At 41.0% G+C, this 15744-nt stretch overlaps 1 protein-coding gene across 1 annotated transcript; it reads left to right on the plus strand.

Annotated features, from left to right (window-relative positions):
* The first annotated feature begins 533 nt into the window (after positions 1 to 533).
* Positions 534 to 15039, plus strand: SNAP29 (Synaptosomal-associated protein). The gene is made up of 4 exons (XM_051218649.1): positions 534 to 686; positions 11515 to 11753; positions 13606 to 13747; positions 14585 to 15039. The coding sequence occupies exons 1-4, from the start codon at positions 570 to 572 to the stop codon at positions 14810 to 14812; spliced, it is 726 nt and encodes a 241-aa protein (XP_051070270.1). The 5' UTR covers positions 534 to 569; the 3' UTR covers positions 14813 to 15039.
* Positions 15040 to 15744: the final 705 nt, after the last annotated feature.

Below are 15744 nucleotides of genomic sequence, written 5' to 3' on the forward strand. Positions count from 1 at the left end.
AACATATCCAACGGCGAGCCACGAAATCAGTTCGGGTACTCAGATTCAAGTCTTATGAAGAGCGTCTCCAATCACTGAACCCTTGCCCATCGGAGTACAGGCGTCTTAGAGTTGACCCTCTAACGGCTTACAGCATCATAAATATTTCTGAACACCCCTTTAAACACCTACTTAAGCTTAGTCCAAACACAAACATTAGGGGTATAACTCAGAAACTGGAGAATCAGCACAGCGGAACAGATTGTAGACAAGTTTCCTATTCCTTAAGTGTAGTCAAATGCTGAAATTCTCTGCCGGTTGAGCTAGTCCAAGCGACTTTTTGGGAGTCATACAAGAGGAAACTTGATATACTCTTAAGGACTAAGGACATTATCTTATTATGAATTACCAAGTTTTTTTTACTTTTCCTCTTTTATCGATAATGTATCTAGCTTCCTTCCTGGAGGTATTGGTGATTCACTGCTACTAGACACGGAAGCCCGTTAAGCGAAAGCTTCTTCTATTCCATCCACAACAACTTGAACATTTTACTCATTCTAAGAGTGGGTAGATTAAGACTACCCAAGGTCATGAGAAAGTCCTTTAATCCGTTTGATGAAGATGAGCCCGGGGGTTTTTCTTCTTCCTCTAAACCACCAAGTTGGCCCTACGGAGGAACCACATCATCTGGACGAAGCGAAGTGCAAGTAAGCTTTTTTACAAATGTGACTAATTCGTTCCTCGAATCATCATTTATAAAGCATAGACGTTAGGTATTTTTATCCAGTTAAAGACCATGTGAAATTACTTCATATAATCCACTAGTTTATTTGATATTCAAACTTATCCAGTGATTTCTACCTAAAAAATGTACTTTCTCGAAAATGAGTTTCGGAGTTAACAATGGCAACGGGACTTTCTTACTTGTGAGACAGTAGATTCTCGGATAATTGTCCACAACTCCATAGATATGTGGGCTGAATACAAACCGCTTCGCGCACCCATCTTTCATGACTAGTATTAACTGACCGATATCTTCAAACAGAGACCGAGTTATGGAGAAATGGGTAGATGTGAAAATTACAGTTTCAATAAATTAATGAGACTGACTATCCTTGGTCATCAGTTAACCGGAATGACGAATTAACACAGGTTCTCAACTTCTAATGAGGTTGAGTGCTATAGGTCGCCTAAAACGAGGGAGTGTCGAGCCCTTAGAGCCTAACAACAGAGACCCCCAAAAATGGCGGCCCAGTTTTAGCGAGTAAATGGTTCAAATGGTTCAAATGGTTGTGGACGGAATAGAAGAAGCTTTCGCTTAGCGGGCTTTCGTGTCTAGTAGCAGGGGATCACCAAATCCTCCAGGCAGGAACCTAGGTATGTTAACAATAAAAGAGGAAAAGAAATTGGTAAATCATAGTGCGATGCTGTCCTTGGTCCTTAAGAATAGGTCAAGTTGCCTCTTGAAGGACTCCTGAGAAGTCGCTTGGACTAGCTCGGCCGGCAGCGAATTCCAGCTTTTGACAACTCTTAAGGAGTAGAAGTTGTGTCTACATTCCGTCTTGCTATGTTGTGTTTCCAGTTTCTGGGTGTTACCCTTAGGTTATTGTTCGAACTAAGCTTAAGTAGGTGTTTAAGAGGATGTCCAGAAGTGTTAAGAATACTATAAGCCATTAATAAATCACCTCTAAGACGCCTATATTCTAGTGGGTAAAGGTCTAGTGAACGGAGGCGTTCTTCGTAAGGCTTAGATTTGAGTCCTCGAACTGATTTCGTGGCTCGCCGTTGGATACGCTCCAAAGTGACCTTATCCTTTTGGAGTGAGGGGGGGAGTACTATGTTTCCGTACTCTAAATGGGGACGGATGAAACTATTGAAGATTGTGTGGAAAGTTCTTCCGTCAAACTGACTAAAAATGCGCCTCAACGTTACCAGTGCAAGGTTTGCTCGGAAGGCATTTTTGTCACAGTTAGCGTAAGACTTTAAGTCATGGGGCACCAGGACTCCTAAATCTTTTTCGACTTGGGATACTACTAGAGAGGAGTTTCCTAAGTTGTAACTGTAGTTTGCGACATGTCGCAGATGGACTACTTTACACTTAGAAGTGTTAAAGGTAAGTCCGTTATCGTCTGCCCAACTATGAAGTCGAGTCAGATCCTCTTGAAGAGCCTGTATATCGTCTTGGTTGCGTATCTCTCTCCAAAGTTTCACGTCGTCGGCAAAAAGTAATAAGTCTGACGTTACCTGTTGAGGAAGATCATTTATGTAAATCAAGAAGAGAAGAGGCCCTAGTACTGAGCCCTGGGGGACCCCACTAGAACATTCCATAGCTTGAGATAAAGTGAAATTAACCCTAACCTTAAAGTGTCGATTTTTTAGGTATGAAGTAAGCCAGTCGATTAGAGGTGGTTTGATACCTAGTCGTTTGAGCTTGTTGATAAGACACAAGTGGTTAACCTTATCAAAAGCTTTTGAGAAATCAAGGTAAATGACATCAACCTTTCCCTTGCGATCGAGGATGCTTGTCCATCTGTCCACCGCAGTCAGCAGGTTGGTTATACAAGAGTAACCCTTCCTGAAACCATGCTGTTGGGGTGAGAAGAAATTTAAGGACAGTAGGTAGTCATTTAAACCGTCGCATATCAGGGACTCCATGAGTTTTGAAGGTAACGACAGAAGAGCTACCGGCCGGTAACTTGAAGGTTCATTGCGTCGACCACCTTTGAAAATTGGTGTGATGTGAGCCAACTTCCAATTTTCCGGTAGTTTGCCTCGGCTAAGCGAGTGTGAAAACATCACGCTAAGCGGCGTTGCCAGGATTGAGGCTGCCTCCCTCAGTATGGCAGGATGAACCATATCCGGGCCAGGAGAAGTGTCAAGTCGTAAGTGCTGCAGTTTCCGGAACACCAAGTCAGCGCTTAGGTCCACTTCAGAAAGTCCTATGGAATTGCAGATGAAACTGTCGTCAATAAAGTTGATATCAGCCGGTTGAAATGTTTGAGAGTAATGGGCCGCCAGAAGGTTAGCGGCGTCGCCATCGTTGTTGGTCGGGCCGTTAGGACCTAGCAGTTGAGAAACTCCTGTTTTGGCTTGACGAAGAGAGGCTGCATAACGGAATAGGCTTCTAGGGTTAGAGGCGAATTTGTCCATAAGCTTTGTTTGGTACTGAAGCCTGTCTTCTCTTATAGCCTTCGTGCATGTGTTCCTGATATGTTTGTATTGCCTATACGCTCCATCGTTATTAGTTCGTTTGTATTCCGCCCAACAGTGCCGTTTGCGGCTTAGGAGGCGGAGGGTACGGTTCTTGATTACTGTAGGTGGCTTGAAGCTTTTGGGAACCGTTTGAGGAACTGAATGGTTTGTAGCACGTAAGAGCGTGTGCAGCAAGAAGTCCCAATGACCATCCACATCGATTTGAGGGTGAACATCCCAAGCCACCTGTTGTAGATGGTCATGTAGAGCTCGCACATTCAGCCGTTTAAAATTCCATCGCAAATTATTGTTGGGATACCTTAGCTTAGTTTTGATGACAAAACTGAAGGCTATGACGGCATGATCGCTTTTTCCCAGAGGAGCCAGGATTGAGAGGTTGTCGACTAGGAATTCTTCGTTAGTGAATACACAGTCTAAGCGCGATGGTGTCTGACTGTTTCTCCAACGAGTTGCCGACCTCACATTTTCATATAAGCCCAAGTTATCGATGAGGTTGAAGAACCGAGCTTCAGTTGAGTTGTCGCCTCCAGTGTACGTGTGTTCCGCGAAGTTGACTCTAGGGAGATTAAAGTCCCCTAGAATCAGGATGTGTGTGAAACCGAGACGGATAGAGCGGGATAGTCCTTCCAGCATACGACTATCGTACTCGGTGTCGGCAGTTGGCTTCCTGTAAATGACTCCGACTAGACACCTGGAAGTACTAGACAACCTTACAGAGCACCATATGGATTCCTCAAGATTGTTAAACTCGAGGTTGTGAACCTGGTGCACCTCCAAGCAAGAGCTTATGTATATGGCTACTCCGCCCCCAATTCCTATTTTTCTGTCGTTGCGGAACAAAGTCATCCCAGGCAATGCTAACTCTTGATCCGAGAACTGAGAAGATGTCCAGGTTTCAGATATTCCTATCAGATGGGCCTTGTTAGCGTCGCTAAGTTCACGTAGTTCATCCAGTTTGTTTGGTAAACTCGCGGCGTTCGTATATAAGCAGTTTATGCTTTCAATTTGGAACGCATGAGCTTCGTCCTGTTTTTCTGTATGAACCTTATGTGAATGGACAGGTAGCCCACCTATATGAGGTTTGCCAAGGTGGTAGGCCCTGTCCTTTACACGTTTTTTTTATCGTTTAGACAGTCCACAAGTGGAATGGTCAGCTCCAGCTTGCCTTTGTTCTTGGTCCTGACTTCGTATGGCCTATCCGGGTGCATGTGGATTCCAGGTGGCAATCGACGTCTGTTGGCACGAAATGCTTCCAGAACTGCAGCCGCCATGTGAGAAGATGGGAAGGTTATCTTCATCAGACGAGGTCTAGGATCACCGTCCTTCTTGGCTAGTCTCGTCACATGCTGAGTCAGTATGTGTTTGAGCCTCAAGGACTGTTTGATGAATTTCCATTCCCTGATGTCAGAATTTGATTGAGTAGGGTCTGCATTTTCCGGTATACCTTGGACAATTATGTTTCTTCCGCGGAAGAACTTCTCGCGAGATTCTTTAGGGACGTTTCGTATGATATTGCGCTCAGAGTACGGTATGTCGGGCAATATTCTTACGTTACCATCTGATTTCAGTAAGTGACTTGCTAGCAAGACGTCCTCTACGTCGGTAGCATTCTTAAGTGTTACTCGGAGAAGCCTCGGGTGATTTAGATGCTTAGAATCCTTTCCTCGAGTGAGCCGGGTGACCGTCAAAGGCTCTATTCTAGGAAGTTCGAGCTTTTTGTTCAATTCACCCCACAGCATCCTGTCGTTTTTATCCTGCAGACTGAGAGGAAGGTCAGGATTGTCGACGAGGTTCATGATAATGAGAGAATCGTCACGAACTGTTGTTAATTTACCAGGTTTCACGATGGGTTCAGGTTTAATAACTTGTTGTTTGGAGGTCAGTGTGCGTTTATGAATCTTGGGCTCTTTATTGACCGGACGAACAGTCTTGGGGGTAGACTGTGCGACTAAATCACCAGTTATTTTCCGTGCAGCAACACTTGGGTTGCTCGGCTTAGGCGGTGATGCCTGGTTCTTTTGGGCTCTCTTAACGCGGGTCGAATCGCCTGCAGGGTTTTTGGGAACCACTGTTGTGTTCAGCGACCCTGAGCTGGGAGACCCGAGTTTGCCTAGGGAGTCTAGTACCGTCGACGTAATGATGGTACTGAGCCTCGACACGTCGTCGTTAGTGTTGATGGATGCTCCATCGATGACATACCTATCGACATCCCTATTTTTGAGTCCGTTGCGCGCTCTTGTTTGTATATCGGTTTTTTTACTGTCGTATTCCAAGTTAACTGACAGCTTGTTTCGAAGACCTGTCAGTAGGACAATGATGTTACTCAGCAAGACTACTGCGTCCGTGTTGCACGTGACACATACCCACTTTTGGTCTGACTTGCTGAGTTTGTTGTAAGCAGTTGCTGTCAGATTTGTGCATGCTTCGTGAAACCAACCTTTGCAGTTGTCACACTGCATGCCAGTTGTGACAGCAAAACGGCATCCCGGACGTTTGCATGAGTTTTTCATGACGGTGTTGAAGCAAACTATGTTATAGATGCTGGCAAAGCTTAAGACCTTTTTAAAAAAAACACTAAAATGCACACTGAAAACGGACAAAAACGGACAAAACGAGTGATGTAAACTGAAACTAGTCTATACGTGAAAAACAAAAAAAACCGAATAGTAAGCTGAGGCAAAACCACAGGTAACTATTAAATATAGTGAAACTCAAAAAAAAGTAATCTACCGAACGTATAGCTCAGGATAGATTTTTTAGAACTGAAATGGTACTTTTGTTGCGTAAGAACACAACAAAAGTTTGATATATGCAAATCACGTTAGGACTAAACTTCCCGTTCGAAAATCGCGCTATTTGGTTAAATAAGTTAAATAAGATAGCTAACACATGGGAATTGGGTGTCATTCTGTCTGATTGGTCCTGATTGCTGGCCGTTCTAGTTTGTGGGGGACAAAATTTGTCATGCGATAACCACCGAGAAATCAGTTTCACTGATATAATGTCTAAAACACTAGCCTCAGTAATTCTTTAACCCTCATTTCGGACTTTTGAAGAGCGATTTCGAGATTACATCAAAGAGCAGCAAGCTGCGAAAATTAAAAGGTATACATATAGCTTAACTCGTTTCACTTGGTTTCTAACTTTCGTATGTTCTCCGTATATTTGGTGTTAGAACCTGACTACTATATATATCACAAAATACTCACGAGTATTGGAAATGTTTCGAGTCATAAATCTGCCTTCTCAGAATTAAAGATGTGGTGTCTTCATCCTTATGGCTAAACTTGGAACCGGAGAAAAAATTTGAAATGAAAGTTCTCAGCAGTCAAAGTCAACAAAGCGTATAATGATCATCATTTAAATTATCAGTCAGTCGATGACTCTGCAAATCTTCATCGACTGAGTTGGCTAAAACTTGTATTGCATACGTCCAACCACTGCAAACCTCGATATATGATTGTGGTTTTAAAAGGTGTATGCTGGAAGGAAAGTTAAAAACGGCCAAACTAATACATACCATCAGTTAATGAAATCATTAATTGCTGAAGTATTTTATTATTTATTTATTTATTTGAACACAAATATTGGTACAAGAGAGTACCAATATATATGCGCCACACAAATCAATAAGAATTCGAAAAGAAAGAGAAAAAAGATAAGGAGCGTGAAAAAAAGAACAATAACGAAGAGGTTGATGTAAGGTAGTGTAGTAATAATAATAGTAATAATGAGGGAACGGAAAGGTACAATCAGAAGAAATATTTCAGTTAAGGAAGACACAACCACTTTTTATAAAGAAAGTAAAAGAAGGTTACAGAGAGATCGCCACTGTCTTCTATTCTGAGCCATATCTGATAACGTCTCTAGCCACTGTGTAGCACCATCTCTCGGACCCCAACCAGGGAGTCGTGAAGGACCGACAGAAGCCAGTCCTTTGTAGCTTTCCTTTATACCACGACACCATGTCATGCACTAACCACCTCTCCGCTTTTTCCAACCAGTCCCAGAGTCGGCAAATAATGCACGACGTGGAATTCTCTGGGACGACATTTGTAGAACACGTCCAAGCCACCGAAATCGGTGTTTCAAGATGGTGACATCAATAGCATTATCGTCTCTGTGCCCGAACACACGATGCCGAACCTCTGCATTACTGACATGGTGTTGCCACTGGATGTCAGCAATCCTTCGGAGACAACGATGATCGAACACAGAGAGTCGTCTAACATCCTCAACTCGGAGAGGCCAGGTTTCACAAGCATAGAGCAAAACTGCTCTCACCGACGCGTTGTAGATCCGACCTTTTACAGCCAGCCTAACATCACGAAGGCGCCAAAGGTGGCCCATATTGGCAGGATCCGCTCTGGCTTTCACTATTCGTGCATTGATCTCATCACTCACGCCCCCACCAGCACTTATGCAGCTACCTAGATACACGAACTTCTCGACTACTTCTATCTGCTCACCATGCAGGGTGAGTACAGGATTACAACCCTGCCAGTCTTGTAGAAGTACTTTGCACTTCGAAGGTGCAAAGCACATACCATACCTACGGACATTAATTACCAACTGATTAAGTGCGGATTGCATGGCTTGGGCATCATCGCACAGTAAGACAATATCATTCGCATACTCAAGGTCGAGGAGTCTTTCTCCAGGCAACAGGTCCACACCACCATTACTTACGTCCATCAGAGCTGTTTCCAGAATGTCATCGATAGTAAAGTTAAAGAGGAATGGTGAGATTGGGCAACCCTGCCTAACCCTACTGCTCGAATGGGATAATGGAGAGAGGTGGTTGTATGCCCTCACTCTGCCTGAGGTGTTTGTATATAGGGCTTTTAGGATGTTAATAAACTTCTCAGGCACACCCTTCTTCAATAGACAATCCCAGAGAACAGTCCTGTCCAATGAATCGAAGGCAGCCCTGATGTCAAGAAACACTACGATTGTTGGCCTTTGATAAGTATGGCGGTGTTCTGACATTTGGCGGAGGGTGAAGATATGATCAATACATCGTCGACCAGAACGAAAACCAGTCTGCTCCTCGCGAGTCAATCTTTCTCGGGTTTTGAACAACCTACGAAGTATGACGGAAGCCAATAGCTTGGACGCAATCGGAAGTAGACTCATCCCCGATAGTTGTTACAGGAACGACGTGAACCCTTTTAAAGATAGGGACAACTATCGACTCACTCCATGACGTTGGTACACTCTCTAGCTCCCAAACCTTTGTAAACAACGTCGTCAATTCCTTAGTCAGAAAGTCACCACCATCTTTAAAAAGAGCCGGAGGTAAGTCATCTGGGTCCGGTGATTTGTAGCGCTTCAAGAGTTGGAGTTCCTTGCGGACTTCCTCCTCGTTTGGTGGATCAGTCGTCACCAGCCATGGAGGGCAGGACAGTCTGACCGATGTTGCTGGAGCAGCAGGACAGTTGAACTGCGCTTCGAAGAATTCTGCCCATCGTCCAAGATGTCGATGGATGTTAGTGATTGGCATCCCGTCATTCTCACAGATGGTTTCGCTCACACCAGACTTCTTGCTGCCAGTGGCTCGGATGAGTTGGAAGAGCTTCAGGTTGTTACCAGATGCAGCTGCTGCTTACAACTCATTAGCACGCTTCGACCACCAGGCTTCTCGGTCCTTACGCAAGCTTTGCCCAATTTACTTACGTAACATCCTTCGTTTGTGGTCAAACTCACGGTCAGCCGGAGTAGACCGACGGGCTTCAATGAGTTGTAAGGAACCAGAAGAAACCCAGTGCTTATAAGCGGGACGTTTCGCAAACCCACAACTGACTGTTCCCGCCATTTTCATGGCGTCATGCAATTGCAACCAATGCTCATCTATACTCTTCGGTGGAATGGTAGCTAGCCTAGCAGCTAGCTCGGTTCGATACTTGCTAGCAACAGAAGTTGCAACCAGATTGCTAACATCAATCCGTTGGTGGCAGTCACTTCGTTGTCCACTGAAAAGTAAGGTAAGATTGGCGCAGACCAGGGCATGGTCAGAGTCCAGATAGGTACTCCAAAAGGAGCGGCAGTCTTGTACACAACCACGCCAGCGGTAGCTGATCACGATGCGATCAGGCTTGAGATGCAGAGGGAGGACGCCAGGTGGCACATCGGCGATGACTGTGCCGAAAGTTAGTGCTAGCCAGAAACAGGTTGTGGTCTGTGCACAGTTGCAGTAGACGGTCCACGTTATCTGTCCTGCGACCAACAAGTCCCCATCGCCCACCTAAACGATCCTCTTCTGTGCCTAGATGCCCGACCTGAGCATTCAAGTCTCCGGCTAGTACTACAATATCTGTCGAACGCACTTTGTGGAGAAGAACAGTTAACTGGTGGTAAAACTCATCCTTGATTGCATCCGAGCTGCAATCTGTCGGGGCATAGGCGGAGATGACGAAAAGACATAGTTTCTCACGCCAATTTCTTCTCACTTCGATGGAACTTTCTAATCTAACAGCACAAAACCGACTGTTAATGGGGATCCAATCGGTTAATGTTGCCTCAGCTCTAGCGATTAGTGTGACACCGATGCCAGCAAGGCCAGGCGAAGATGCCACAGGGTTTCCGGATAAATGCACGCAAAACAAGCTTTTCGAAGCGACAGATGAAGAGCGAATTTTTAGTACTTCACCATAGTCTTGAATATGGGTCTCAGATAGACAGCAGACATCGATATGAAGACTTTCCAAAGACATAGCCAGCCCTATCTGTTGTCCGACCTGCATAAGTGTGCGAACGTTGAAGGCAGCCAGTTTGAATGGTGCACGTGGTTTCAGAGAAACTGCTTCAGTACTCATATTCGGTGGTAACATACAATTTTCAACCGGACAGTGACTCGAGAACGTTTAGATACAGTCGAATTTCCACCAAAGACGAGCCGCTGTATAAGTATAAAAGAGGGTGAATAATGTGGTAAATAATAATAATAATAATAATAATAATAATAATAATAATAATAATAATAATAATAATTTGAATCATTTGATTGTTATTCGAAGCGAGAAAAGTAATTTCCATAGGTGTAGAGAGTTCATCATTTGCGTGTGGGCTGCGATACTGCCCGGGTGCCCAGACCGAAGCAGGTGGTTATTTTAGGGGCCACACCCCGAGCCTTTGACCTAAAGGTCTAACCTACAAGGCAGTGGAGCATCGTAAGGAGATGCAGTCCCATGGTAGCCGGTGACCAACGATTGCTTCATACGCCATTTGTCCCCGCAGGATACTGGAGCCCATGTGCACCATTGGTTTGGGATCCGGGTAAAGCGCCGGACATTCGCTTTTCGTCCTCTCATTTTCGTAAACAACACCCCCGCCACGAGGAGGCAATGAGTAGGACTTCCCTGGCAGAGGCTTTATACGCGTGGCCGTGTGAGAGTATTTCGAGAGGGAGAGCGGACTCTCCCCACTCTCGGCCGTACCAGGGCATTTGGGGACAACTGCTGAAGTGAATCTTATTGATGAGTTTAGACTACCTTGTTAAGGTCTACACAAGTACTGGGACCACAGGTTGCAGGTGTTTTGTGATATGGCTCAAGATTAGCCAAGATGGCACATTAGGATGTCAGTTTATGGATCTATTTGCGTTAGCAGAATTAGCATCTTTTGTTTCATTAACCACACTTTAACTACTCGAACTAAACATCAGTGGGTTTAAACTCCCCTGTACTTACTGAGACATGTCTCCCTGACATCGACAAGCTTTTGCTGTAATCACTATGAAGGATGGGTTCTACACCGATTTCTCATGATTCTTTATTATTTCATTGTCTTGGCAGAACGTATGGTTTTTAAAATGGTATTCTCGCTACATCTGATCACTCACTGATGAAAACCTCTTATGCTTTTGTCGTATCCCAGCCGGTTAGTATCATTAACAGGTACACAGGTATTACTCAAATCTAAGTATTCAAATATGTGCTTCATTACTGAGCCATATTTGTTGAGAATGTTCGCGACTAATGTCGTTCCGTATAACTGCACACAATTTCCAAAAGAACTTTAATGTCTTATATACATAATAAAAATTTGAATCCACATTCACTATTTCATGCATAATTAGGGCTTGTTTCTGATTACACTTCGCCTTTGATATGAGGAATTGTTCACTGTTTTAGTAAATAAAAGTGTTTTCATTCGTAAAGTTAAACTATGTGTTTACTACAATATATATCACTCTTAAAATACTTTTAACCACCGTAGATCGACGGAACTAATCTAACATTCGTAGTTTTAACTCATTTGATTCTGATTATTCTCATCATATCGACACAAATTGAATGAACTGACTTTCTTCCTGCTATTCAGTGTCAAATTTCAGATAGTCAGTCAAGAACAAAAGCTAGCCAACAACGTGCATTGTCCAGTATATATAATTCAGAACAAATTGGTGTTGCAGCAGCCCAAGAACTTATTGAACAAGGAGAAAAATTAAATCGTGCTGAACAGAAGCTTGAAGAAATTAGTGAATTGCAAAAAGATAGTCAAAAGAAAATTAATACTTTATCTAGTGTTTTCGGTGGATTTAAAAACATTTTTTCTCGAAGGTAAGTAAAATTACAAATGTAAGCCATAATAAAGTATAAGTTTCTTTTAAAATATTAGATACAAAGTAATTTATTCATATGATCTGCTTTCTATGTTTCTTTTCTATTATTTTGACTTCCAATAAGAGAATTGATGTCTTTGAAAGTGAAAAAAAAGTTTCTGTTAAATGAGGATCCTTACTAGATATCCTAAAAATGAGTAGTCTGAAATCACGTCCATTACTTTAAATTATTCTGTTAACTATACTTTAACATTTAATATCCATACAACAAGCTTAGATATGATTTCGAATTATTATTGTTATTATTAGCTGGTGTATTTTCTATTACGAACAGTATTCATAATCATTAGCAAATTAAGAGTTTATTTACTGATGGTAAGCCATATTTATCGTATAGTAAGGTTAATTAAATAAGTTTTGTCAGAATGAGGGTTTGCGGAGATTGTAGTAATTTAGTAGTTGGACGCAAGCTCAGTGGTCTAGAGGTCAAGCGTCCGCGCGTGAGGCCGAAGGCCCTGGGTTCGAATTCCGTATACAGGAACGTGGGTGCACACTACTGAGGAGTCCCATACTAGGACGAAACGACCGTCCAGTGCTTCCAGGCTTTCAGTGGCGATCTAGCTTAACTAGTGAATTCTACCATTAAATAGGTTTTGTTTACAAAATTCCAAAAACTGATGAAATAGATTAAGAGTTGTATTAATTCAGTGGTTGAAATTCGAAAGTGAATCACAGATTTGAATTCCGGTGGTAACTTTCTGTACTTTAATCTTTCAACATATAACATTTTTTGTGTGTAGTTTAATCACACTTTTTGGTACAGACGGTACATTTTTACTTCTCTCTCATAATAATTAGTGCATGTATTTTTGTATATGTATACATGAAAGTTCAAGTACAACTCAATTTACTTGGGTATTATGTTTTCTAATCTTTTTTTATAAATTACGTCGTTTACTCACGTCAAATTTGTCAGTTAGATTTTTGCGAAATCGGTGATCGGTTGATAACATAGGCTAATGTGATAACTTAGTAATATTCTTAATTTTACAAAAAATGGGACAACTAGTTTGAGACAAACATTACGTAGTCGATTACAAGTTCATCATAAAATGTTCATGTTTCACATTTGAAGAGAGCTGAGTGATCAGAAACTCTTGAACCTTGGTCGAAGTCATACCTACTCATAGTTTATTTCTTTTGAACAAGACATATATGTGCTACAGTTTCTTCGATTCTGTTTAGTATTCGAAGATCAATCGGATAAACCTGTATGCATATGTATATAATTTCATCTAATCAGTTAGCACTAAATATCTAAGTACACTGAAACGTAAATTGATGAGGTGTTAAAGTCATCCATTAGTAGTGTAGAGATTATCAAGGGGTTTTCCACTTATCTCATTTTTTTATTCATTGACATACAATAATGGTTACAGTGGGAGCATTGTAGATGAGATCTTATAGTTTCAAACTGAAATATAATATCAAATCACAAGTTTATTGACTATTTGATACATAGAATCTCATTTGGTATTTGGAAACCATAGGATAATTAATAATTGTGCATATGAACTCCATTCTTATCATAATTTGAAAAATAAATAACTCCGGATGGTTTCTCTTTTACATGTTTAAGCTATGAAGTCAAATCTACTCGCCATCAAATCAAATTTTCTGCATAGTTAAGTTTCATTAATAATGATTCTAAAGATTGTTGGTACTTGATAATACAGTCTGAGCACTCATCAGTTCTAATCTAGAAATTACACAAATGTTTTGACTTTCCGATCAACTTACTGTAAATTACTACTAATTTATGTTAATTTTCATGGGTATTTTTCCGGTAGACAATCACAACCTGTTCCTCAAAGCTCCTCGGTGGTGGACAAGACGTTGAATAATAGAAATCAAAGTAATCTGAGACAATCAATTCAGTGTGAAAATTCATGGGGCAATCAGTACACAAGTACATTGCAACAAAAAATGATTGTAAGTCCTTAGCATATCTCATTGGAGACAATTATTACTATATATTATTTGAAAGTGAACAACTTGTGTTAACTTGTTCACCACTATCACTTGTTAATTACCATCCCGAGCCATTATCTAATAATAATAGCTCTACTCACCACTATAGATCTGAGTACAGTGGAAATTCCTCAGCTTTAATATCCGAATTGCATTCCTCCTAGGATCCTGTTATTACAGCCGTGTTTGGAATAAAAGATAGGTGCATTAAGTCATCATATGCTAAAAAATCGTCACATCTGGTATGCACCTATCAAATTTAATAGTAAGTACTCGCAAGCTACGTGACGTTAATCAGAGCAATTACCTTGACAAACGCCACTTAGCGCGTGACTATGCAAAGGAGCTTTGGGTCAAAAAGTAGACGTTATTTTCCACTATATGAATAAATTTGCTTCATTAAGTATGCTATTTTATATGGGAAGGTAACAACGTATTCATCTTAATCGTGCAAAAGATTGAAAATCATAAATCGTCAAACTCGATTGCTTGTACAGAAGGAAGTGCCATTTGGTGAGTGCTATGTGAGTTTTGCAGCGGTCTTAATCCTCATTATCTGTCTGTAATAAAGTGCTTCTTAGGGCATTTATTTATATGATAGTAGATAGGTAACTGGGGGGAGGGGCAAATTACGACCCCTAGATGATAGACTTCTTTATTCATGGGGAACAATTTCTGGACCATCTGTGGTCGAACCTAGAATCTCTGACTGATAATATCTTGGCTAATGCAAACTATCCTATCACTGATGAATTCACTTCATTTCCGTTAATATCATATTTTTTTTCCTGTAAATAGGAACCCAACAACACCTCGCAATCTGCAGATGTTGAGTTTGAGAACAATTTAGCTCTAATGGGCGATGGCATGTCTCGATTAAAAAGTTTAGCTCAAGGTATGCATAATGAATTAAGAAGTCAAAATGACCAACTTGATCGAATGGCGCCGCAAATTCATCGAGTCACTGATACTATGTCAAATCAAAATCGTCAAATGAACAAACTTCTAGGAATCCGACCAAAATAAAATATTGCTTCTTGCTTTTCTGTGATTTCACCTTTTACAATTAAGATATGAATGTAGTAGATGATGCACCGGTCTTGCTTGGGTATTTCGTTCGAAGAAACCTTTATTTCTGTCTACGTTTGATTTTTTTGTCAGCTATTCCCAACTGACTATATGTACACAATTTGTTATTTAGTTTATTTTAATTGATTTATTTTTTAATAAATTACCAATATGCTCTTTTCTCATATATAGTAGTAAGTTAGCTGGTGAACTATAGGGATTTCTGCTAAATAGTTTCAGTATGGTTAAGCGATCTTTGTAAGAAAAAACAACTGTCCATTCCAATTTCGATAAAAATGTAGTAGAACAAAGCTGATAGTTATTAAAGCACTAATGAACAAAATCCCTTTGGGAACGTTGAATAATTTAAGGATCAGAGTTGCCAAGGTTAAAACAAATAATATCAATTAGGGTGTAATTAATCAAATATGTTATTATGTATTCAAACGAGATGTGTTCTTTGAATTGACGTCCTAGTCCAACGTGTTAATTACGAGCTTGAAATAAATGAATCCCACCATCCAGTATCATTTTTTAGTTGAGTAATGGAACTCTAAATTCAACTTGTTCAGTTTTGAACTTGACGAAACCGACCATAAGTATAGATGGATAGCATTTTAGTTGTATAGAAACTGGTTGAGAAAGTGTATCCAGCTTTAACATGTAATGGCTCGTGTTACTCACTTATTTATTTGAACAGTGTGAAAAAATAAATATGAATGTGGCAATCAGATGCTTAATCACATCACTAGTTATTTTATATTCACTTGTATAGTTAATTATAACCTTTTACCAACGTACGCATTTATATACACACATGTCGATATTTACGTGTCTTTTAACTTAATTATCGATTGTCTACTTGAATATATAAGCACAATTATCAACTT

The sequence above is a fragment of the Schistosoma haematobium genome, chromosome ZW (assembly GCF_000699445.3).
Source record: "Schistosoma haematobium chromosome ZW, whole genome shotgun sequence".
Taxonomy (NCBI): Eukaryota; Metazoa; Platyhelminthes; class Trematoda; order Strigeidida; family Schistosomatidae; genus Schistosoma; species Schistosoma haematobium.